The sequence below is a fragment of the Acromyrmex echinatior genome, chromosome 9 (genome assembly GCF_024713525.1).
Source record: "Acromyrmex echinatior isolate Ae372 chromosome 9, ASM2471352v2, whole genome shotgun sequence".
Taxonomy (NCBI): domain Eukaryota; kingdom Metazoa; phylum Arthropoda; class Insecta; order Hymenoptera; family Formicidae; genus Acromyrmex; species Acromyrmex echinatior.
In genome coordinates this window covers 13,364,187-13,391,091 of record NC_141860.1, presented here as the reverse complement: position 1 = coordinate 13,391,091, position 26,905 = coordinate 13,364,187, and the positions used below count along the sequence as shown (strand labels likewise).

Genomic DNA, 26,905 nt, shown 5'->3' with positions numbered 1-26,905 from the left:
AGCAGCAAGAAGAGACGTCGTAGCCAAATCGAACAGTAGCGTTAAGGCAGTCTGAGAGAATGGCTCGCGGCGCAACACGCTGGAGCGTTCTGCTAGGCTCGCTGGCCCTCGTGCTGGCCCTAATCGCGCCCTTTACCGTAGCTTTATCTAAAAGGGATCTGTATCAGCACACAGGGTCGGATTCCAACGTCCTCGAAACCGACAACAATGGAATGTTGCTATCCGCCGAAGCTATCCTCAAAACGCCCATCGTTTTTTACGACAAGATCTACAACTCGATATTCGTGAGTATTAATAGTGAATTTGTTCTCAGAGTATCGAATACTCGTATAAAGCACTAAGGTACGAATTAGCATTAAAATAGTTAAAACAGTTATTCCAATTGCAAAATATATTTCTCATTCAATACGGATTTATATCAAGTCTATATTTAAGTAAATTTTTATCGATGCACAGATGTATATTCTGTTAATGAATGAGAATTTTAGAATTTTAATTACAATTTGCATTGAGATAAATATATAATTGATTTTAATTATCTAATCTTAACCAAAGCGTGCAAAAATACACACAAATGATTTAAAAATAACGTGGCATGTGCTATCACGTACACATCAAGTGGAATTGCATATAATGTGGAATAATTTTCATTTCAAAAAATAAATTAAAATACAACTTGAGAAGAAACTCCTTCTCATTATTGTATCATAATTGTGGCACGTAATTATATAAACATCATAATTTTTAAAAACTATGTTGTAATGTAATCTTTTTGATTGTATTTTGTCTTATCAATAACTTAAAATTTCTTACAATCCAAACAATTTAAAATTTTTAAAGATGGATGAATCGAAATGAAAAAAAAATATTTATAAATTGTTATAATTTCGATTAAAACTCAACAATTTCGAGAGACACTCTGCTATTTGTTTTTTTTTTATTATTTACGACTATGAATGCTTTGAAAAGTTATTATTAGACGCGAATCCACTATTTTTATATTTATACGCTTGTAAACTGATCGTTGGCGAAAAACACCAGTCCGAAAAAAATCCGCAAATATTCTTGATAACCTATTGCAAATCTGTCCTCTCACAATATTTTTACAATTATTGAGATATTTACCACTAAGATGTCAGTGTGATGTAACGTCATAGTTAATCAAACTTTATGGCAATATCGTATAAATACATTTTATTCTATTCTTATCTTATTTAGTTTCCTCTCTTTGTCGTAAATATCTAAAAAAAAACTGCTCCTAAAAACATAAAATAGATACAATTAATAAAAATTTAGTACACCAATTACATACAATTACAATTTTTTTTATATTAAACGGAATTACATATAATTAAGTAAATGTAGAATAATATTCATCTCAAGTAGTTCATCAAAATATGATTTAAAGAGAAAATGTTTTTTTAAGGAAAAAATTATTATATCATAATTATAATAAGTGAACACACTAAAATATGTCAAATTCATAATGTCAAATTATATCTAATTTTTTTAAATCATTTCTATAGATCGTTATTGCTTCTACTCAATATATCGTTATCAAAAACAATGGAGTTAAATAATTTAACTCAAGAAAATTTATTAAATTTAATTCAAATTTAATTTATTACTAAGTTCATACATCAATGTTTCTTTTTCGAAACTAACATAGAAATAGATTTATTTACATTTTGCTACATAGAAGTTAAAAATAACAAAATGTCTGTGTGTGTTGTTTTTAACTCAAAGAATTGGACCTTCACTATTTGCTAGACCATTGCTTCATTGATATAAAACAAAATACGTTGTGTGTGTATGTGTGTGTCATCCGATTTTTAACCAATGTCTAAAACAATTATTAAAACTATATTTTTCATTAACTGAATTTATATTGAGCTTATATTTAAATAAATTTTGACTGAAGCACAAAAAGTCTACGTTCTTTTTTTTTGCTAATGAGAATACTAGTGAACATTATATCCTTGTAATTATAATAATGTTTTTAAACATTTCAATGTATCAAATTAAAATGTATTGTAACTTAAAACTATACTACAGTTAAAACTAGAAAATAAAATTTTGTCACTGTATTATACTAATTATCTTATCTCTTAGTTTCAATAATAAGAGACTCCCTGATTAGAACAAATTTGAACCGAGAAAAAATTTACCCATTCATCAACTTTGTTAATATAAGCGATAACGGTGACGAGACGCACTCCACCGCAAGTCTGTCTATCCTATTTTTTCGCAGAACGACGAAAAGTTATAAAATTTGTTCAGACATGTTACAGATTAGGAAACTTAGCGCAGTCACCGCGTGTGACGAACTTCAATTTATGGTCCGGTCTAGAAAAAGTTCCGAGACGGCGAGACAAGCGGCTAGGCGGCGGCGTGCAATTTCTCGGTTAATATCAATTTGTCGCGCGGTAGACAACGACGAAGCCGTGCGCGCATTCGGTCATTCTCTCAATTCGGTTCGCGGTCTAATCCGGCCGACATCTTCTGGCATGACACGAATTCATTGCGCTCGCGATGACGAACGAACGACTCTCTGGGCGGCACAATCGCGCTTAATTGCGGCGGACGCGCCGCGCTGCTCATCGCGTACAATTTACGAGGGTCCGTTAATTCGTATGAATGAACAAGCTAGAGCGGCGCGAACCGGAAGACGATGCAACGCGCATCCAGAGTCCGAGCCGCGCGATAAGATTCCGGTAGTGTTTACACGTCGAAAGTTCGGTCGTAAACGTATCCCAAGGAAGTGCATGTTGTAGAAACACAAGAGCATGACCGCCAATCATCTCTCTGTGATTTTAATTATCTTGAAGTATATTACAAAAAAACTCGAAATAAGAGACACGTGTATATATTTACTTCCTTTAAATAATTCGTTTAAATAACGTTTTTCATATTTAAAAAATTATGACAGGCTCAAGACTTATGACTTTCTCAAAGTGTATTTTTGTATCGAAAGAATATTGCTAAAAAAAATCTTAAAATATATAAGAAGTATTTTTTATAAAGTTTTATGGGGCTAGAAAATAAGCATCATATACAAATTATATTTATAATTTAGAAATTTTATGATTATATATTTATTCGTAATTGAATTTTTTATACCCTTACACTTTAAACATTATAAGTGAAGTGCGTTAAGTTTCACTCATTGGCAAATATATGTCAAGAAATAGCTTTTGAAAGCTCTCTCTTTCGTTTTTCGAGCAATTCTGTAGTGTGTCCAAAGGCCATCAAAAATTGTAGAAAGACAATTTCATTTTTAGCCGACACGAGAACAATATTTGAGTTTCATTACACACTTGACTCATTGCACAAACATCAATACAACGATCACTAAGCAAACATAGAAATCGCTGGCTATTAGAAAAATCCGCAGGACACTGCATGATTTCACTTTTCTGCGAATTGTTGTATTACTACAAAGGTGACGGCATGAATGAACGTTAATTATGTCTGATTAGTCGTGTGTAGATTAATGCGAAGGATTCATCTCTCCAAAGTGATTTATTGCGAATCAAGGTGCATGAGCTCATACGTGGAAGTGTTTATGCATTACGCCTCCACAGGGAACAAACTCGTATTATCAACATTTTCTCAAATGTTTTCCTTCTACTGTAGCCTTAATTAATAGCACGAAGTATCTTTTACAAACTCTGATTAATCTATGTACTGAAAGATTATATACAAGTATGTGTTGTAAATAATACGATCATTTATTATTGAACTCTATTAAATTGTATTAATGAACTGAAAAAAAATTAAATTTTAATAAATATGATAGCCGAATAAGGCTTAATTTATTTTATTTTTAAAATTAAATCTATTTATTTATTTATGGAGATAAATTAATTGAAATAAATTAAGTGAGAATCAAATTTTTATTTCACTCATAAAAAAATGTATCTTCTATATAAAATATTTGTAAATAAACAAAAAAGAATTTTTTAACTCATAGATATTGGATCTTTTATTATGAATATAATAAAATCCAAATTAAAAATAAATTTAAAATGATAAAAAAATAAAAATTGAATGGTTTTAAGAGCATTTAATAATTATAATTAAAAATTTTGTTTCAATTCTTATTTTTATAAATTTTTTTTCAGTATACTAATTGTATATCTGCCATTTGTGACAAGATCGCATATATACAATTTTATGATACTCTATATTTTCAAGCAAAACTACGCGCGCGATAGAAACCATCAAATACCGATACTGAAATTCACTTTCAAATTGGTGTGACTTTCGCAGCCGCGTCGTTACCAAAATGCCGCATTGAAACCATGATCCGCTGTGATCCGTTCCATTCATTGAGGTTCGTCAATAATTCAAGCGTCCGGAATCATCGTGGCGTTATTGATGACGTGCGTATATACGCTTCGCTTAGGGATGCGCGTCGAGTCAAATCACACGCAGAAACTCGGCCGGCCAGTCAGCCGGATGAGCTTAAAGTATAATGACGAATAATTGTGAGAGACTAGGCGGATTAAGAGCTTAGAATGGGAGATTCGATTTTGCAGGTATTGGAATAATACGTGCACGGTAATCGTGTATTCTCCTGCTGGTGCAATACGTGTGTATCAAATGCGTAGTATGGCATTGCGCAGCTACAGATTTCATCTTTTGCGTGGCAAAGAATGAGCAGAATATAAAACTCTTCATGAATTCAAAAAGTTCATGGTTCTTCTATTCTCTTTGTCTTTTTAATATGAAAATAAAAGTCGCAAAGACAAATAAGAATATGTATAAAAATAACTTTCAACTAGAATTAAATGTTAAATTAAATGTTATTTGTGTTTTGATAAAAATATATATATTTTAAAAGGATTTGTAGTTTATGTTCACTATTACCACTGCCTTAAAAAAAAACGTTATGATATACCTATAATAAATATAATAATAATATCTAGAAGTTTATTTATTTAATATATTTGTCAAGAATATATATATTAGCATATATTAACTGAGACTTCCATTTACGGCTTTTAATATAAAATGGGATCATTTCATATTAAAATAGACAATAAAATATTTATATGCATATGTATAATTAAACTTGTAATATTAAATTACACAAAATGTAATATGTAGATATATTTATTTGTATGTTATAATACGATGCCTCATCCATGACTGACAAGATATATAAATAGAAAGTTTAGTCATTGACCGTCATGATGGTGTATAGTAAATAATTTTATAATGCATATAATAAGTAAGAAATAAAAATTATACAGTTAATATCTTGTATTAACAGAAACAAGAAAAATATATAAATATTAACTATACTCTTCTATTTTGCTAATGCAAGTAAATGTACATGTAAGTTTATGTTGATTACAGAATTAAGTCGCATTAGTATCATCAGACCGCGGTTATGTAAATACTTGCGACAATCTTGATAAAGTTAATCTTGACAATTTTTCACACTATTTAAGTTGCATGAAGAAAATCTAAACTAATTGCGTATTCTGCATACAAGAAATCGCATGTTTCGCTATGAACAAATACATCCCGCAGAAATAACGCTATTTGATTCTCCGTAAAAATAACACACTAAAAATACATCTTACGGCATTCTTTACCTTTGTGCATTAACGTAAAATTCAGTGGAAGACTGTATCTTTTCCTGCGCTCAATTAAACATTCACATCAAGATAGAGAGTGATACGACAGCCAACTTATGGTGCTATGCAATTAGCCTTGGCGTTTTCCCACATTATTTAGCGGAGACTTAGTGGGAGGAATTACGAAATTCCGCTCGCGATTCTTCCAAATCATTCCTTCTGTCATTGATTTCGTCATCGTCGACAAAGTTCAATTAGTCTCGACACGAAATTCTCAATTAATTTCATTACAGCTTCTTCCGTCTCACCGAGTTTCCTTTCTGAACTTCCGATTACGACATATCTCGTCGTAACCTTGAAATCATCCATCAGCGATGGAAATTCACTGTTTGCTATATTAAAGAGGGAATTGTTGTTCCATTTTTCTTGCAAACATATTTTAGTTTTTGCTCGCTTTCGTCAATCATCGTGCTCGTTTCGCTAGTCAGACAAACATCATCGTAGGCGTGTAATTTGTTGGAAATGTTGAAGAGAGCGAATGTAAAACTAGATAAGTGGAGCTCAGACATGCAAAAACTTTCGCATGCGAATGCAGAGGCGGTTGACAATAAATTAATGGACAGAAATTTTACTTCCTGCGTTACAACAGAAATTACATAAGATTCAAAACATTTTTGAAGTTTGAGTGTTTCCAATAATTATGAATTAATTAAATAACAGTCGATGTTTTATTATGCCATTCTATATACAAAAATGCTAAATGTTTTTCTCAATTAATATAAGGAATCTCTTTAAAAAGAGAAGGATCTTTTTAAAAAGAAATTATTTCCATTAGTTATTGTATGTAATAAATCTGTTTGTCATACACGCAATTTTTTGAATGAAGATTTAGACAATTTAAGAAACTATAAGGGCATTTTTAAAATCCTGTTTATCTTGCAAAATTACAATAATTGTTTCAAGTGAAAAATTAGTAATATCTCATAACTTATGTCTTCATAATAGTACCTAATTAAAATAATTCAAAATATGATAGTTATTTATAGTTACTAAAAAGAATTTGCGCATTATGTAACTCAAAATTGACATTCCAACAAACGTTTCCTCAATTTTTATATCGTTATTATGCGGACTCAGATCAGTGACAAATCGCGGTTGACACAGATGTATATCGCGACGTATCCGCAAACGCAAAGATACGATGATCTACTTAGAGAACCTTCCTACACGACAATCATCTCCATTTCGTCGGTTATCGTCGACGATTCACAGTCATCAAAATGATTGTGGCCGATTGCGCGATTGCGTTAGCGCGTGCGGCATGCGTTACCGAAACCGCCGTCTCTCCTGTCATCTCATTAACTCGCGGTTGCCACTACGTTATGACGATTGCACATATACCGAGTCTACTAATACCGGGATTATCATAAGAATTCGACGTAATCGTTTCTTTACTATTATTGGGATCCAAAGCAAAATTTTTTGGACTACAATTGGTCCATGCGATTGGTACTATGAGATTTTAAAGTGTAGGTGAAAAGACTTTGAGCTTTCCTTTGTTAATCGTCGTAAGATTCATTTGTACTCTGTATTTCAAACAAGACACTTTAAATTTTAGAATTTAGGTATAGTGAGGGTTAAATACTGTATAAAAATAAAAACACTTAAATAATCTTAAAAAAATTATAAATAGCTTAAAGATTAGAAATTGATTGTAATTAAAACGTGAATCATTAAAATCACTAAAAGTTGGTACATTAATTCTAACTTAATTTTTCTTAATTAGCTAAAGTTTATTCTTACAAATTATATAAATATGAATGCGCGCCACACATCCCAGAATTGATTGCGAAATAATATTTGACAGAAAGAAAACAAGTCGAGTAATTTCTCTCAAAAGATTCCTTGAATATTGAAATATTGGTCGATGCAATAGTCGAGCTCAAATGATTTCCAATACCGTGCTTGGTTTGCCAAGCATTAGAATCGTTATCGATGATATCAGGAAGAGAGTTGGCAGTTAGCATAGTTTCCTCCTGTTACTTCCAGGCGGCATACTATCTATTTTCACCGTTCCGCCGCGATTACATGTGTGTACGTGTATGTCATCGGCTCGGCTCTGACCTATGACCTCGATGATAGCCTCGGCAGTGATAGCGCGTCGAACTTTCCCACTAGCTGACTTACGCGAATGTCAAAACGTCTGAGAACGTAAACGAGCTTCGGCAAGACTATCAATACTGGCTTGACATTCCCAAGCATCGATTATCGGATGCCTCGATGACCGATACTGATTCGGTTTATAAACTCTTATACGTAAAACAGGAGGAATAATATCGATTAGGTATTGAAAGTTGGAAGACTTCTGCTTATTTAAACTGAATTGCAATTGTACTGCCGTAAAAAAACTAACATTTTTCGATACATTTTTTATAATCCAATACAAAAAAAATGTTTTTTAATTTATAGTAAATTTTGTCACAAAAATTAAAAAAAATATTAAACCTATTTTAATATCTTCTTAAATATATTCTTAATATCAATGTAATACTTTGAACTTATCGGTTTAATAAATACAACTTGTTTTCATTAAAAAGTTACATTATAACTATTAAATTAAATTATAATATTACAATTAAAAAGTTCAGTTTATATTTTTGATAAGTTGAAATAAGTTGAATACCTTGCCTATTCAACAAAATTATGAAATAAATTTAAGTAATGCCAGAATAGTGTCACAATAGAGATTATTACTTTGTCGCCCTAATTCGTGTCAATTCACTTGAACCGGGTCGCTCGACTTAACGATGTGCGACTTGAGCGTTAAATTTGACGCGGCGCCCATAATATTAACCTCACGTGAAAACAATATAGGTCATCGGATGTTTCAGCTTGGACTTTGAATGGCGCATAAGAATGAACATCGATAAAAAAATATGGGAGCGAATCACGCAATCCGAATCGAGCAAGAATCAAGAAAATCGTATTTCATATACCATATTTATGAAAAAAATAAATAGATAACTTTCATTTTTTTGTTTTAGAAACATATTTTGCTTTTAAAAACATTTCATAATTCATAAATTTAAAGTTACTTTTAATAAACTTGCCCTACAGAAAGTCACAAAATAGTATATAATTAAAATATACGATATAATTTTAGATTTTTTATAGCTCTTAGGAATGATAGCATAATATATCGCTTTCTTAATTTTAATATTAGGTAACACTGAACTGCTAATAGCAAACAGTGTGAGAACCATGTCAATCACTTTCTCCCAGTGTAATATTTCAAACGGTTGCATCGTTCTTTTGAGAAGTTTTAATTTTGTCTCTTTAATGACGAAGAGTTCTTTTTTCTTGCGTAGGAACAGCTGCGGCTTGAAAAGCGCATCTCATCAAACATGTATGTGTACGCGCACTTCATTTTAGCCAATTGACGAAATCAGTCAGCCCCCAGCAAGATAACATGACTGTTGGCTGCTCCTTTTCGCTTTAAATATCATATTTAAAAATAATAAGAAATAGTTGGAATTCTATCTTTTCCTATATAATCTTAATAATTTTTTTCAAAAATTAAAAAGTCTTGTAATATAAAAATGGCAAATGAAAAATATCTTATAAATTAATATACTTAACAATTAATATACTTAATACAATACTCTTATACAATTAATATACTTAATGATAAAATAATGGTTTGCTGAAGTAACAATTTAACTAGATACAGATTTAAAAATAATTTTGTTAGTCCATCAAAATAATGTAGACATTCTCATAATCAGCTTGAGTGTCCTATAATTAATTATTTTCATCCAACAAAATTATTTTCAGATTTGTAGTTCAATTTTTACTGCAGCCCTTCATTTTTTCTGTATATATATATATATATATTTTTTTTTTCAAGAATGCAATTTACTAAGAATAAGCTTAGGCTTAATCTGTAAAAAAATGTATAAATTTCTTCTAACAAAATTTTTTAAATTTAAAATTATTCATTATCATAATTAAAGAATAAAATCTCATTACTTATATGTATAGTATTCTAATATTTTCGTAAAATGCATTAATCGTCGAAGTTTTTCACATCTTTTGTTTCAAATTTGTTTAAAATTTTTTAAAATAATCATTAACATCTCGTAGACATCGCTCTCACCCTTGACCGCTCTAGGGCATGCTCTCGATGAAATGATTGCAATTCCTTCGCGAGTTTACGCGAACGCGACACCGTTCTCGCGCCGACGTTATAACGAGCGTGCGTTCGTTGGGTGAATGACTCCTCGACGACAGGCGCTCGTTCATTAACGTGCATGCGTGTCTATTGCGAGACTCGCGGAGACTGACGACGTGGGGCAAATCCCCCTCCTAACAACGTTATTGTCGGATTTCACTAGCAGCACGTGCCAACGATTTACCTGCTGACCCGCTGACGCCGTCCGACCTTCCGCGGTGCGCGCTTTACGGAATTTGATTTACTGTCACGTTCCAATAGACAAACATGTCTTCGGCGACAGAATTAATGTTGGGAGATCTTAATATTGTACTATCGAATCAATGCACTCCATGATCAAAATTTGCATTACAAAAAAAAATTGCATTTTTGTTAGGGGTATTATATATATTTTTTAAATATATTAAAATAATAATGATACACTTTAAAGTATTAGGAGTATATTTTTACACAGTATCGCCACAATGTTTATAAATAATGTCCTAAAATAAATATTTTATAATTAAGAATCTATGGAATATAATTTTCCATTATATATGGAATGGATAAATAGCACTTCGACGAATGCAATCGTTAAGTTTTATTAAATTTAAATATCGATTATTAACAAAGTTATTATGTAATGTAAATCGGGGATCATAATATCTTCTCCTCTATTATTAAATCATATAATCTTCTGTTATTATTAAATAATATTAAAATGGAACAATTGCCAACTATCAGTCAATTGAAGTTGCATAACGTTAAAGCACTGAAATATTAATAATTAGATACTGATAATGCGATAAATATTTGATAAATTCCAATAAGTTTCAAATATATGACAAAATATCTGACAAAATTAAATGCTATAAAATGAATAAGTAAACTGTCGATTTAATTTAAATTCTTGTTTTTATTCAATGTTTTAAAATTTTAAACAATCGCTATAAATAGAATCCAAACATTTTATTGCGTTTATCATAAGTAAATAGAAATTATGAAAGCTTTTATGACTAATTATACAATAAATTTCCAAACTTTTATTAAATACAAAATTAAAATCGAGCACATTTGCAATACAAATTGGCTGAAAATATTGAAGCTGGAAAATCGGTTTTCTCAATTTCAGATAAATGGAAATGGCGTTCTCTCATTCGCTAGGACCATGCAAAGGTTTTTCAACATTGCATTTCCTCTTGATGATCCAGTTATCTCGCCTCTTTATACGCATGTCGATACGAGAGCTTCCGGAACAATATATTGGAGCGAAACCGATTCTCCTGACATTCTCGCCAGAGCAGGGGGATTAATTCGAAGCGCCTTTAAGGATGCTAATAACTTTGTGCCTACGCATGTCTTTTTGGTCACTTGGATGGACGTTGGGTATTACAATGAGCGAAATGATAAGGCAAGTTGTTATCATTATGATTATCAAATATTATTACGTTTTCTATTTTTTAAACAAATTTTTAGTTTATATAGGTAAGATTTGTTCGCGTTGCACTTTTAAAATTCTCAAAAATTTTTGCATTTAAAATAAAATAAATATACATATATTGAAGAGAAAGAAAATGAAGATTCTAAGTGCAAAAAATGTAAGCAACACGAGTAGATCTATAATTATAAATGTGAAAAAAAGTTAACGATATATTTTTAACATTTATAAAATTATGTTTAACTAAACGTTCCACTACTAAGGGAAAATAAAAAGGTAAACATATAACACGGTTTTTAGAAAACATGAATAACGTTCATCGAATCGTCTTTCAGGTGAATACTTATCAAGTCGCTATATCATCCAACGGTACGCATTCCTTTGTTGAACTACTGTATCCGGAAAATGGTATACAGTGGATTCAGGGTGAGTCGCATCCCAACGGTCTCCCAGATGCCAAGGCACAGGCAGGATTCATGAGCGAGGGTAAAATGTATACCCTGAGGGGCTCGGGCACGGACCAAATTCAGAATGTCGACAAGTGAGTAATGGGGAGATCGGAGGCGCCGGCTGTATTCATGTGCGACGTATTCATGGGCCTTTGTAATTGTTTTCAGGTGGTCGAATGTAAATAGGCCTGGCCAGTGGTTGTTTCAAGTCGGTCCCATTGATGAAGGTGAAAATGTAAAGACTCCCGATAATATCGAAGGTAACGAATACGTAATACGTATACAATAAAATATAATAATAAGTTAAATATAATAATAAGCTTATTTAAAGGATGGGCAATTTATGAGTGCATGATTTATAAATTGTGGTAACAAGATTCTAAAATTGCAAAATCGAATGTTATCTCAGATGTTATCTTTATGACATTGATCGAATTAAGCAATGTACCTTGTTAGACACGATGACTATGCAGCAAGCGGCCAGCTGTAGGACCGGCGCCACCACTTGCCACAGCAAAGCGACCTGCATTGATTACGAGATCGGATTCTGTTGCAGCTGCAAGCAGGGCTATTTCGGCAACGGGAAATCCTGCCAGCCAAACGGTAAGCTATTTATCAACGGTGTTTGTCGAAATCTCGCGTGCTCGTAGCGAGATAAGCTCGAGCTAATGGCATGCAAACGCGGCCTTTGAAGTGTTCTTGAAACAGGATAAAGAAGAGATCTTTCAGCGCGTTTCCCCTCTCTACGACGCTTCACCTAACGCGAACAAAGGTACGCAGAAGTCGTCGTAGGGCGAGTAGATGCAACGCAGTAAGTAGCTGCGTTTACTTGCTCTCTCTGATCTATTCATAGTTTACGAGACTGGTTCTTACGACTTCCACGGTAACATCGTAAAGACGGCAATACCGTGAAATGGGCCGCGCTACACTTTGATGATTGTTTCGTTGGCAGTGTCCCTACCAATAATTTTTTTCCATAAGAAAAATGACTTCTTAAGAAATACAACCAAAATTATATTTCTTTCCAAGTTATTTTATCGTCAATTAAATGGTTGTGTAAAAACATCAACAGATGGTACTTATAATTCAAAGAAAAGAATATTTTGTGTACACAGAAAGATAATTAAGCAACGTAGCAATTACAGGAGTTTGTTAAAGGCAAAAAAGATTCTGGCAATTATAATAAAAATATAAAGATGTTATGAATTTTTTTTTTATCCAAAAGATTTAATTTTTAGACGTGCCTCTTCGAGTTATTGGTCGAATATCTGGCACGCTGAACGGCGTCGAATTCCCCACGAGAGATCTTCAATGCTACGTACAAACCAAAGATGGACGAACGTACACAGCTTTATCAAGAGTACCTGAAGAAATCGGTGCTAGTTTCCAACTTTTGGGCAATTTGGGTGGCATTATTGCCTGGCTATTCGCAAAACCTGTTAGCGATACTGAAAACGGATACGAACTTACAGGCAAGAAGCATATATATATTTATACACAAACAACAGAAACCTCTAAAATATAAATCTTGGCGCATCATCATTTATTTTTACATTTTTATCCTGTTTTTTTAGATAAATTAATAGTTTATAAGATGCAAAACATATGAAGACTGTTTCTAGGGCAATAATGCTGAGTCCAAATCTGCCATGGAAATATTTCCATCAGAAATATTTTCAATTTTTGAAATACAAGAAAAAACATTTTTTTCTAATATACAGTGGAATTTTATTGAAATTAGAAAACATCAGAAGTATTAAGCATTAAATTTTTGTTTTTCATGACTTTAAATCATTTTCATGTATCAAACTCCAGCAATCCAGCAATAGTCACTTAACTAAGTGTTTTCATCCCAATATATACACGTGATAATATTTCTTAATTATCATCAAATTCTGGTAAAGACGTTCTTGTTTAATATTTATCGCACTCAAATTATTTGGAATAAAACGTATTTTAATAATTATATCTTAAAAATTGATATATTATATCTTAGAAATTTGATTTGATGGAATTTTTTGGTAGCAGATTATTTGGAACTCAGCGTTCCAAAATACGTTAAAAAACAATTTCTTTTTTAAACTAAAAAATTATTCAAAATTTGTATAATATTAACGAAAAATTGTATATCATATATAATACATTTTGTTAAATAATATCAAAGATTGTATGATTTCTCGTACTAGTATTACATCTTACTAATGAGCTTGAAAAATTCAAAGAATGTCATAATAACAATGTTGCCGAAGGAAAGCAGGTTTACAATTACACAGGTACTCATACGAGCGTGTTTCACGGATAGGCGGCTTATTCAATCACACGGCGGAACTAAACTTCCCGTTGAGCGGCGACAAAGTGACGATACGCAGCAATTATCTCGGATTGGACGTCTTCGGTCAGCTGAAGATGGAAGCGAAAATCACGGGTTCGGTACCGCATTTGGAGAGAGACACCAAGATAGACTACGGCGACTATGACGAACTCTACACTCGTGCCCAACCAGGAGTGATCCGTTCCCAAAGTGAGCGCACCTGTAAACTTCTGAGTGGAGGTGGAGACGAGAGGGAGATCAATTTCAAGTTGGATCAGATAATCAGTTATCAGGAGTGTCCGTACGCTATCTTTGATCCTGAAGACGACACGACTAGACTAAAGTTTTTCAGGGGTGTCACTGCTTACGAGAACACCGAGGGCATCATTCGATTCGCCGTCAATACTAAAATAGCGCCCCTTGAAGAGGAAGATCCATGTATTCAAGGACGACAGACTTGCGGTGATCATAGCTCTTGCGTGGTCGATGGAGACAGTTTTAGATGCGTGTGTAACGCAGGGTGAGTATCCAGGAACTTTTAAAGTTATTTTATGAAAGTAACTAATTACAGTTACACTTTTTTTTTCAAAAAGTAATAATTACTGATAATTATTTATTATTATTTTAAAGCAGAGAATAGTACTTGTAGGCAAATGAGATGTAGTATACAATATATCGAATAATAATTCTTCAAATGAATATATGTATATTAATGATATTTATTATTAATGATATTTATTACTTTATTATTGCTCGATATGTGGGTAGGTATCAGTATCTATACGAAGAGGACGGTAGTGCGATTTGTGTGGACGTGAACGAATGCACAGCCGGTAACCACATGTGCTCTCCAGACGCTCAATGTATTAATCAAGAAGGTAGCCACATGTGCCAATGTAGAGCTGGATTTACGGGAGACGGTCGTGTCTGCGAAAGTAAGTACACTTTCATAAATTTTTTAAAATAAATATAGATAAATCTCGTATCTTAATAAAATACAGTTACCGTATTGCGATAACATCCTGTTAAATCGATGAAATTCTTACTGCTGATAGTGGCGAGAATCATTTTAACGTCTGATAATATTCTTATCTTATTCTTATTATAAATATCTTGGTTAAATATTATCAGACGTTAAAGTATTACTTTTTTAAATTATTCAATATTCATTTTCAAATTTAAAACATTTAAGAAAATAATATATAAAACATTCACGTATTAAATATTCAATTATACTATTATAATATTTTTCGTGAGTTATTTATTTAACATGAATTAATATTGTATTATCCATAATACAGGATTGCCGTCTTGTGAAGATACTCGCTGCGGAAATTATGAGCAATGTGCAATGATTGGAAATGTACCCACGTGCACCTGTATGCCTGGTTTCGAGGAAACAGAACAGGGATGTTCTCCTTCTCAGCATGGTAAAATCTTTCATATAATTTATGTTGAAAAAATGTTAATAATGGCAACAATGATGATATTTTTTTATTGATAAAGCAACTGTACTTTTACAGCACCCTGTAACGAGGAGGATAACTGCTCCTCATACGGACTCTGTATTTCCGATGGGAATAAGAAGAAACACGTGTGCGTTTGTATGCCTGGTTACGTCGGTGAGTAGAAAAACTCAAAGGAATTTTTTGCCTAGCGTTGATAATTCCTAAAGAAAACAAATATATATATAATGTATAATTATTAATACATATATGTGTATAAATTTAAAAAATATACATTTATAATTGCAAACAATTTTTTTATATTTAAAAAAATAATTTATTTGTCGCGAATTACTTATGTTGTCCACTGTATATATAGAAAATATCTAAATTCACAATTTTTTTTTAATCTTCTTCGTCTTTTACGACTTCCAACTAGTAACATATAAATTTTATAACAATCTGGAAAATGGAGTAATTAAACTGAATGGGCGCTAAATATGACTCAATCGCTTTGTTGAACATAACGATTGTTGTTTCAAACGTATGTGACCATATTGCAATTTGCAAAGTGTTTTCTACCTGTTATTCACATATGCGATTATTTACAGGCGATGGATACACGTGCTACTCCGAATCCGATGTCACCACAACAGACGAACCGCCGCAACCGCAGTGCGTGGTTGGAGTATGTTGGTGTCCGAGTGGTTGGGAATTCCGTAATCGTGCCTGCGTGAGGCAGGAAGGAGAATATACGACAATTGATTATCGAGATTGTAAGTTGCATGAAAAATAATTCTGTAATTGTATGATGGCTTTTTGCACCATTTTCCGTGAAACGTGAAAATTTTATGTTCTGATTAGATCAACGTAATTTTTTTCCGTTATTTGAATGTGCATCATACAGCTATTGCGCATATGGCACATATTAGAGAAATTATTCCTAAGCACCAAGCAAGTAATTTAATTGCACAGCAATAATTAATTGAGCATCAGTAAAATACTTTCTGTTGAGATATGTTGATACCACTAAAAATTGAAGATCCTCAGAAAAATCGCATACACCAAACGTTCGATACAATTCAGATATGCAAAAAAAAATATAATAATAAAACAGAGTAATATGTATTAATGTACTAATTAATAGCTTACGGTTTAAATTACACTAGGAAAAATGTTTTGTTCTATTAAAATTTTGCTGTAACAACAAAAATTTGATTGAAATATATTGAACAAAAGTTTTTGGTTAAAACGTACCAAACAAAACTGTACTTTTATTAGAACTGTTTAAATTGTTTAGTTGATATAAACAAATATTTTTGTTATTTATAAAATAGAGAAATTATTTTACAAAAGCAACTAAATTTGTTGTTATATAAACAAAATATTTGATTGTTGTTAATAAATTATCTTAATTAAACAATTTAACTAAAAGCAATAAAATTTTTTTCCCAGTGTATTAATATACAATTATATAATTGTATACATTAAGTAATTAATTTATAATGAAATAGCTAGAACAAGAAAAATGAAAACAGAGTAACAAATTAATATTGCAAATTAAAAAAATTAAATTCCTATTTGTGTTAAAAGGATTACACTGAGAAAAAAATTGTTTATTTGATTAAATTAATTTAATTGTCTTTATTTTTTTTCTTACAGAATGTATTTAAGATATAAACAGAAAACATGCTTATGTTAGCATAGTAATAGTACGAGACGTTTGATTTTAATATATACATTTTTCATCGAAAGAAATGAAAACGAATGAAATTAATTCACATATACGGTCTTAATAAATCGTTTATTATTGTTAAATTAATTTAATCAAATGAACAATTTTTTTTCTCAATGTAACGTACACAGACATGGGCAATCTAACGTTGTTATATTCATATATATATATTGTATTGGTATAGCAACGTTTGTCCGTTAAAGCATTACGTATGCTGTATTTTTTTCGAGGATCATTTTAGTGGAAGAGTGAAAACTGAAATATAGTGGAGAATTAAAACAATTTACAAATGAAACACACGGCAGATAACTGCATGCAAATAAATTAACAGGAACAACTTGAATCCCCCACAAAAGATCAATATTTAATAACGTGCGAAATTACGATCGTTAATAGTTTGCGACGAACATCGTTCGTCGATGCATCATGCGTTTTAGTATCGGCACATCCGCTCCCTGGATGCTTCGACGACGTCTGCATATGTCCTTCGGGATACGATTACGACCATTTGGAACGAATTTGCGTTCCGCTGCCAGGATACCGACACGACACGATGGGTCCATCAGGATCTAAGCGTACGACGCACTCACTGCTTAGCTTTAAATATATTTATGTTTATTAATGATTATTAAGTTGCTCTGCATATCATTCTCTTTAACGAGTTTATGACGTCAGGTGCGCGAGGTGCTTTTATTTCTGTGCAATTGTTTTAATTTCATTAACGCGCGATATACCTTTTACCTAAATGCATAATTAAAAACGCCTGCAGGCTCACATATTCAAGCACTTAAAATGTTTTTATAGTAGTACCGACAGTAGAATGTAATCAGTTAATAGCGTTTGTTTTTGTCGGTTTATTATAAACTGTGTAGATTTTCGCAAAAAAAAACTTACACATCCCGATTTTTTCGTCATACAGTACGAGTAAGAAAGAGGTTCTTTCTGTAAATAAATGTACTCGAAGTTTCGCTATCTTCCAACTCCTTAAACTCACTTTCAGAAACTTGTGATGCGCAACCTTTTAGTGAATAGCGAGATGGAAGATTACCCCAGGAAATTGAGAAATGTGTCTATAGTATAATACTCTAGGGAAGGAACAAAATTGTCTTCGCAAACGTGATTGAAATATTTTCATTTCATTAAACGGTTAATATTTATGCTATAAATAATGCAAAAATATTCCTCCTCGTAGTACTCTTTGTGAATGAATAATTTGATTTCAAAACGGATGCTTATCTCGGTTGGAAAATGTTTTCAGTGTTTCCTCACTCGAGACGCTTCAAGTTGCACATCAAAATATCACATCAAAATATAGATATCTTGATGAGAGTGTTAAACTAATGCATCTATATTTTCGGAACAATATTTCTTCTCAAAACTTTTATCACGTTACGCTTAGATATCGATTCTTTACGAAATAAAATAAATATGATTTCCCAGAAACTAATTTTTAAGGATCACAAGATATTTTCTACACAATTAACATAAAATTAATCAATAACTAGTTCATGATATCAGTGCACGCTTATAAAATCATGATTATATTCAACTTTTTGATCTCGCTACCGAGACAGCCAGCTATCATCGCTGCCTGCAGTGCAATGTATCATAATGCTTGTGTCCAGTATCTTGCAACGTGGTGAACAGGTGTCATCCCTACGCTCAGTGCATCTACGTGACGAGTACCGGCGATTACGAGTGCCGTTGCAATCCGGGGTACGAGGGAGATGGTATGGAATGCACCAAGACAGGTACGTGCAAAATGCATCTTGTAAATACACTTAGAGTAAGCGATAATTGATAAGAATATATTGGAGAGTGCACGTTAAACTTTCCGCAATAACATATTTAAAAATTATATTTTCATATAAATTTGCAAAATAAATTTTTATGCATGTAAAAAAAAACAAGAATTATTAAATTGCACACGCTTTAATATGTATATAAATCATCATAGAAATTGAACATTAAACATTTCACTTCTTGAAATAATCGATATGTTAAAATCTAAAAAATTCAGGATATCTTCTACACAATTTAATTACTCAAACATTATACTTAGAGAAAACATGGTGACAACTATACAAGTTTTATACATAGAATTAACGTATAAATAGATAAATTAATAGATTATAGCTGCAATAATATATAGCTGCAATAATGATAGTTATATTAATATTTTATAGCTGCAATAACTACAAAATAATTTATTCAACTGTGTACATTAATTCTGCATGTAACATTGTATAATTGTCACCTTCACACACAATTGCTATTATTATGTCTTTTTCTCTATCCATTAAACTTTTCAATCTTGTTATTAGGACAACTAGCCATCACAGTCATTTGTTATGCAATGTATCGTGCCTTTCAATACTCTTATGTTTAATAATTCCATTTTTCTAAGGAAAAAGTCTTAAATCCCTTTCTCGTGAAAGCAGTATAAAGGTACGTTAATGTACGATAATACAACGGTACGACTTCTTCTTCATACAGAGGTATCCTGCTTGGAAGTGGATATCTGTGACCTCAACGCGTCCTGTCAATATGAGGAACCAATGGCAAGATGCGTGTGCAATCCAGGATACATAGGCGAAGGAACAACATGCAGTCGTATCGGTGCTTTCACTATCTATACTTTTTTTTTAATTTTTCTTTCATTCATTGCGCATGTACTTCGGAATGTCAACGCGATTTCTTTCTCTCTCTTCATTATGCGCATACATATTGCCTCCTTTGCGTTTCGCATTACCATGTAAATTGAGAAATTGACGATCAAGATCGACCTCTAAGTTCAACTATAAGTAACTATTTAAAATTAGAATAGAATTCGTGTTTTGTATATCGCGCTACAATTCGCATGATGCAAAACAATTGACATTTGCCGTTCTTTGGCTTTCTTGCATTTTAGACGAATGCAACGACAATTCCGAGTGCGAGAAGAACGAACAATGCACCTATCACCCCATGAATTCGCGTTACGAATGCACCTGCAAACCCGGATTCAGCATGGACATGGACGATCAATGCGTGCAGTCCGATTGCTCGACAAACCTTTCTCAGTGCCACGTGAACGCGCAATGCGTACCGTCCAGCGACAGTGGCTACAAATGCGTCTGCATAAGCGGTTATCACGGCGACGGTATGCGCCAATGTGTGGAGGATCATATCGGCTGTAATGTTTTGAATAACTGTGGCCGAAACGCAGTTTGTGCATATAATCAGACAACCACGAATTTCGCGTGCATTTGCCAACCGGTGCGTACAGACGAATATTATGTCATCACATAAGATAATCGAGTTTGTTGTTACATGTACAATGTGCACACACACGTATACGCACTCTATTATGCCGTATGTATGCAAGTGCCATTGCACACTACGTATTATAAAAAGAGACGAGCGAGTTTAAATATTAAAATTAAAAAATTTTCACTTTGAGAATTTGATATACTCATCCGAGAGTAAAAATAAAAATATTCTCGAAAGTTGAAAGGGGATGAAAATGTAAGATAAAATGTAAAAAGTAAAATACTTTTTTTTAACATAACATATTTAATAATACGACAGTATAATGTGCAGCAGTAACTCTTTTTCTCTTACAATTTGCAGTATAAAATATGAAAGGAATCTGACCACTTTTAGGGTTACTACGGTAATGGTTTCACGTGTCGGCCACAATCCTCATGCAGAGACGATCCGAATATCTGCTCTTCAGAAGCCAAATGTGTATCGAATGGTGAAAATCAGATCTCTTGCGTTTGTAATGACGGTTATATTGGCGACGGCATAAATTGTAAACGCCGGCCGAAGCACGACTCCAATTTTTTGCTGGTAAACCAAGGAATGGCCACGCATCGGATACCGTTCATGCCCACACGACAGAATCCAGGAAATCCGATCTACATAGCTTACACACAAATGGCGATAGCCCTAGATATCGATTGCCTTGGTGGCAAAGCTTACTCCAGCGATATTACTGGTAAATTTATGTTTAAGTGAATCTTATTCTAAATTTATTAATATTATAAAGATCTTTAAATAAAATAAATATTTCACAAAATAATAGATTAACAAACATATTCTCTAACGAATAAAATTTAAATTTAATTTAGTATTAACACACATTTATTGATTGTCAATGAGTTGAAAAAGCAATTACAGTCTAAGAATAAGATAGCTTTGTAAGATAAAATCGCAATCTATCTCATAGGCAACAGGATAGTCGAACTATCTTATAACGGATCGATAGCAGAGACATTTATTCCGAAAGTTAGCAGTCCCGAGGGACTGTCGGTCGATTGGGTCTCGAGGAACATCTTCTGGACCGACTCAGGCAAGACGACCGTTGAGGTTGCCAGTCTAGTGACAAAGAAACGCAAAGTCCTCGTTTCCGATGGACTGGTCAATCCGAGGGGAATAGCTGTTCATCCATATCGGGGGTAAGGCTATAGATAAGAATGTAGAAAATCTATTTGCAAAACTTCTCAGTATGTTCAAGATCTTCTGCAATTTTATTTATGGAAAGAATCACTTTGTTGAAAGATCTAAAATTTTACTGAATACAAATCTAAAAATAACTTTGTTAAAAATTTAAACTGATTGCTAGAGTATCAAAATTTTTTGCAGCATCGTGCTCATCAGTGTTTAATTTCCAAAATAATTATTTTCATATTCCAACAAAATTATTTTCAGGTCTGTAGCCAGCAAAATTTTAGAAATTTCGGATCTTTTAGTAAAATCATTGTCTCCATACACTTATAAGATCATTCGTTCTATTTATATGAATATATAAAATAAAATTAGTTTCTTTCAATTACAAATTATTTTACACCGCTATATATTTATAGAAGAAATTCCTACTCGTTTACATATACACATATATATCCTTTTATATTTACAAATTCTTATGTTTATTAATTTTAGACTGATTAATAAACATAATAAAACATGTCAATATAATTTTGATATTATAATGTCATTTTACTAAAATATCTATTTGAATTATTATATTCTAAGTTAAATTCTAACATAATCTTACAATATTTAAATTTTCCAACAAATATTTTGTTTCAGAAAAATATTTTGGTCTGACTGGAATCGCGCTTCCCCCAAATTGGAATGGGCTAATGAAGATGGAACAGACCGAGCAATCTTCCTTCAGGGTGATTACGTTAAGCTGCCAAATTCATTAACTATCGATTGGGCGACGGATGAGCTGTGCTGGGCTGACGCCGGAACGTTCACGATAAGTAAATATAGATTTTAATCACGTGAGCGCGTCGAAATAACATCCATTAATCTTAGAAGGAAAATGTCCGATGGTATGATATGTTTCATTATCATAGAATTTGCTACTTTAATAACAAATAATCTCTTTTTCTAAGGTTGTATTGAGATAGACAGCAAGAGAGTCACTGTCGTAGCAAATGAACTTACTTATCCGTTTGGCTTGGCAATTTCTCAAAATCATTACTACTGGACCGACTGGAAAACGTAAGGGATAATAAAATATTCGCTCGCGCGCGCAGACAATCCAGAGAATGCTATAAAACGTAAAAGTTTTTATATTACGCTTCTTCCATTGCAGCCACAAGATCGAAGTCGGCATGAAGACTAATGGCGAAAGACGCACACCACTGTCTATTCCGCCAGGTGGAAGTGGAAAACTGTATGGTATTGTGGTCGTTCCCGAGTCATGTCCTAGAGGTAAATTCTTCATCTCCGTAGAGATCCATTCCTAAAAATTAAAAAAATATTTCTAGGAAATATATATAATTTTAAATTTTACTGCGGTCAGTCAAAAAGTTTCGGCTGAAATCTGAATTAACATCAGAGAAATTTTACAAGTTTTTCTCTCTACAGAAAGAAAGTTGCTAAAAACGAGAAATATCAGAAATTCTATAATTCACGATCACTTGTTTGCAGTGACAAACGTGTGCCAGTACGACAACGGAAGGTGCAACAAGAATCAGCTTTGTCTACCAGACGGTCAAGGCGGCAGGACGTGTGCGTGCGCGGATGATGCGACAGGATCCTGCACTGACTCCCGTTATTTGTCTTAGATCCTTCCGTCTTCGATCTTGTATAGAAATAAAAACAACGCAGCGCAATAAAACAAACAACTCGCGTTCGATATTACGGTAGCTGATAAGAAAATCTTGCACTGGCGCTCACATCGAGCTAAAATCGCAATAACTATTAGAACCAAAAAAAAATGTAAATGTAAATTATAACGTTATTTGTAATATCAATTAGCTGTCACCGATATTCTCAAATAACATCTACTTTTGTATCTATCAATCGCGACATGCGATACAAGCTGTATTGCGACTCGATCTTATTTAATAAAAATGAAGGAAACGATAACAAGCACTGATATTCATATAATTACGACCATTTCCGTCTACATTTCTCGTCCATTGTAAATCTTTTCTGAGTTTATCCACCTGATAAGTTTTATAATTAACTACGTAGAGAAAAAAAATAGGAATTCAAAGAACTTTATATAAACTGCTCTACAAAGATAAAAAATGATTATACTCATAACGTAATGAGAAGTAAAATCCAATTACCAACGATTATCATATTACTACAAGCATTTTATTTTATGTACATATATGCCATATATATATGTCATATTTATATATATCGGTTGTAAAATTGATTAAATTTCGATATTTCTTTCTGCAAGAAAGTGTAAAGAAATAAATATAAATTTTTTCTAATACAGCTGATCAATTTATTAATTTTATTTCTTCAAGATTCGTATAATATGAAATAAGTTATTACGCTGTTATTTATAAAATAAAAATAAACTGTTCTATATAGAGAAAATATATTTTTAACAAAAAATAATATTTAACAAAGGATAAGATATATTCTTTAATATATTTATAATATGTAGAACATTTCCTTGCTAAACATTTCTTCGGAGAAAGCGATATGTAATCGCTTACTATTGCGTGTAAATTTAAAGAGTAATGCGATGAAAAAGGAAGATATAAGGAGATATAAGGAGATAATACAAGAAAGAGAGTGATAAGAGGGCGACCTTAAAAACCTTCAAAGAATTTAGTGCTCTCGAATGGATTCGCACAGAGTAACAAGAATCTCTTGGAAATGCACAGACATCTCTTGACACAGACTTATCTTTTCTATCGTTCTGCAATAAAATAGTAAAGGTTTTAAAAATAGAGATGCAAATCTTATTGTAAATAATTGCAAATCAGATAAAAAAAAGAGGTACTATTTTGTTAATACTTTTTTTTAAGTAATATTATAAAAATGAATAAATGATATTACATAAAGTGCGCGTTAAAATAAGACGACTTAAAATAAATCGGAAGGTCAACGCGCCGCATGTAAGAATTGGAAAAGATCATAGTGCTTTATTTTAATAGTATACGCATTCCAAACAAAACAGTATAAGATATATTTAAAATTAGTAATCAATCAATGAAGTGAATTGATTGATCTGATCATGAAAATTAATGGATGATATTTGATAAATTTCATTATAGATTTCTTTGTATTTGGAAATTTCGAAAATCAATAATAGATATGTAATTTTTAATCAACGCAACTTATATTTATTAGTAGGGGAGACCGAGGCTGTCAGTTTTTGAATACAATTTTTAGAAGAAAGTAAATGCAAGATTTTAGAATACTATATACATTACAGTACATCCACATTCCTTAGAAATCTTAGATTAAAAAAATATTATTCTTGAATATATCATCGTACCCAGATAGCCAAGTCTGTAGAAAGCAGATTTTTCAAGTGTCTGCTACACACTACGCCAACAAAATAACAACAGAATTATAGATGTACATAATACTGTTGACAAACTGCTAGAAAAAAACGTAACAGAATCTGCTAGCGTCAAATAATGTGGGCAGGATCTGCTCAATTTTTGTCAACAATTTGCCTTCACATTATATCGACAAACGATATTAACAGAACACAAACCTAATGCGGACGCAGTTGATGACTACCGTCGTTTTCTGCTTGAACCTGCTGACAATCTACTAGAAGACTGCAAACATTTTACTATCTGGGGCAATAAATAAGTTACTTAATTTTAAACAAATCTGCGAAAATGTGACAATTAGCCTCAAGGTTAATTATCAGCAATTTACAAAAGAATAGAATATACTTTTTCCACGTACTGATAAACTTATTAACTCTTTGACAATTAATCTTGTACGAAAATCGGCCCCGATCTCTCCTGTGTCATTTTCAGTAGCTGTTGCATTTATATTGATATTTATTTATATACCAATTTACATTTTGATATCACAATAATACAATTACCTAGTCATATATAATCAGTATTTATAGCTAAATATTGCTATTGAAAATGCTATTTAAGCGGTTGCATATATTTATTTTAATTGGTTATATTCAATGTGCATAATAAAAGCGCATTGATCTTTTCCATTCATCTTTGGAAAATTAATTATTTTATTATGAATAATACATACACAAAATTTTCCCATTTTAACGTTATAAATAATTAAATATACAAGGCAAATTAGTTCTTGTTAATTTTATATTAATTTAGATTTACATTTATAAAATCAAAAGATCTTTATATTTTGTAAAATTTTTTAATTTTCATATATTTTGATTTTTAGAATTTAAATAATGTCTAATAGAAATCATTACATTAGATTCGGAAATAATTATGTTAAAAGCTTCGAATATTTCGAATCAAATATTTAGAGAGAAATTTAATGTTTTGATTATTAAATATCTTTATTGTGAGATTGAAATGACGAAATCATTCTCTAAACGTTTCAATTGATCATTGTGCACGCAACTGCTGTTTGCAATTTACGCAAATAAACATTGCTTATTGATGATTAGTGATCGACAGGCATTGAATGCCTGGATAAATTAAAAAAAAACTGAAGTCTGTCATCGACAGGTGCTCAATCAGTCTATCACGATATAGCTTTTCAATAAGAACGCTCGCTTTGGAATGTAATATTCTTCGCCTACGTACAATATTCAACAGCCAGATTACTGTACTTTAATCGCAGCTAACATATAGTCACGCCTACAAAGTTTTTACAGTATCAAAGATTATTTTTGCAATGTTTGTCCATAATACAATAGACGATAAAATTGTACCGAATGAATAGGTATATTGTATGAATACTGTATTATCCTCCACTATATGTCGAGAAATTCTATTTGAGTTTCCTTCTATTTATTAACGACTGCAAAAGGATTTCCAAGGATCCAAAAGAATGTTGCGACATTTAGATTAGTTTTTCTTAGATTGATTTTTTTAATTTCCTTCTAACGTAACAAAGTATAATTTATCGCAAATGAACTATAAATTACAAACTTTCATGAAGAAGTTGTGGTTATAACAATTATAGTAATATAATTGAGAGAGAAGTGACCTCCCGAAAGTTTATTATAAATGAAGAGGAAGAAGTTATTAATTTCATTTCTATCATAATGTCATAAAATTGACATTCTTATAATTAAAACTTCCCGTTAATCTTCTCCTGCTAATAATTTCGAGTTTACTAAAACTCATTTCTGACAACTTAAAAAGTCAAGAAGAAAAAGAAAAAGAAACATCATTCTTTGTGTTTTGATTGACTTATAAATTTTATTCTTTTCTCATTTACTTGGCTACTTCTGTTAAATGCACTTTTCTCATTATATACAATGCTTAACGAGATTATTATCAAATACGATCGATTACA

The 26,905-nt window shown here is 32.0% G+C and overlaps 1 protein-coding gene across 4 annotated transcripts; it reads left to right on the top strand.

Moving 5' to 3' along the window:
- On the top strand, positions 1 to 23,548 carry Ndg (Nidogen). 4 transcript variants are annotated; one of them, XM_087409862.1, is made up of 21 exons: positions 1 to 284; positions 10,931 to 11,209; positions 11,572 to 11,777; positions 11,854 to 11,945; positions 12,142 to 12,288; positions 12,924 to 13,157; positions 13,988 to 14,516; positions 14,765 to 14,931; positions 15,298 to 15,426; positions 15,520 to 15,618; positions 16,053 to 16,217; positions 17,614 to 17,751; positions 18,802 to 18,927; positions 19,673 to 19,795; positions 20,088 to 20,434; positions 20,822 to 21,158; positions 21,390 to 21,618; positions 22,253 to 22,428; positions 22,564 to 22,672; positions 22,767 to 22,885; positions 23,105 to 23,548. In XM_087409862.1, the coding sequence occupies exons 1-21, from the start codon at positions 60 to 62 to the stop codon at positions 23,239 to 23,241; spliced, it is 4,113 nt and encodes a 1,370-aa protein (XP_087265988.1). In that variant the 5' UTR covers positions 1 to 59; the 3' UTR covers positions 23,242 to 23,548. The 4 variants fall into 4 exon arrangements, with proteins under 4 accessions (XP_087265988.1, XP_011060881.2, XP_011060882.2 ...); XM_011062579.2 differs by lacking the exon at positions 17,614 to 17,751; XM_011062580.2 differs by lacking the exons at positions 17,614 to 17,751; positions 19,673 to 19,795 and having other exon boundaries at positions 2 to 284.
- The last annotated feature ends 3,357 nt before the right edge of the window (positions 23,549 to 26,905 follow it).

Excerpts from the sequence above, each read along its gene's own strand:
- Ndg (XM_087409862.1), top strand. The coding sequence starts at position 60 with ATGGCTCGCGGCGCAACACGCTGGAGCGTTCTGCTAGGCTCGCTGGCC. Across the intron at positions 11,946-12,141 it reads GACTCCCGATAATATCGAAG|ACACGATGACTATGCAGCAA; the intron begins GTAACGAATACG and ends GTACCTTGTTAG. Across the intron at positions 20,435-20,821 it reads TCGCGTGCATTTGCCAACCG|GGTTACTACGGTAATGGTTT; the intron begins GTGCGTACAGAC and ends GACCACTTTTAG.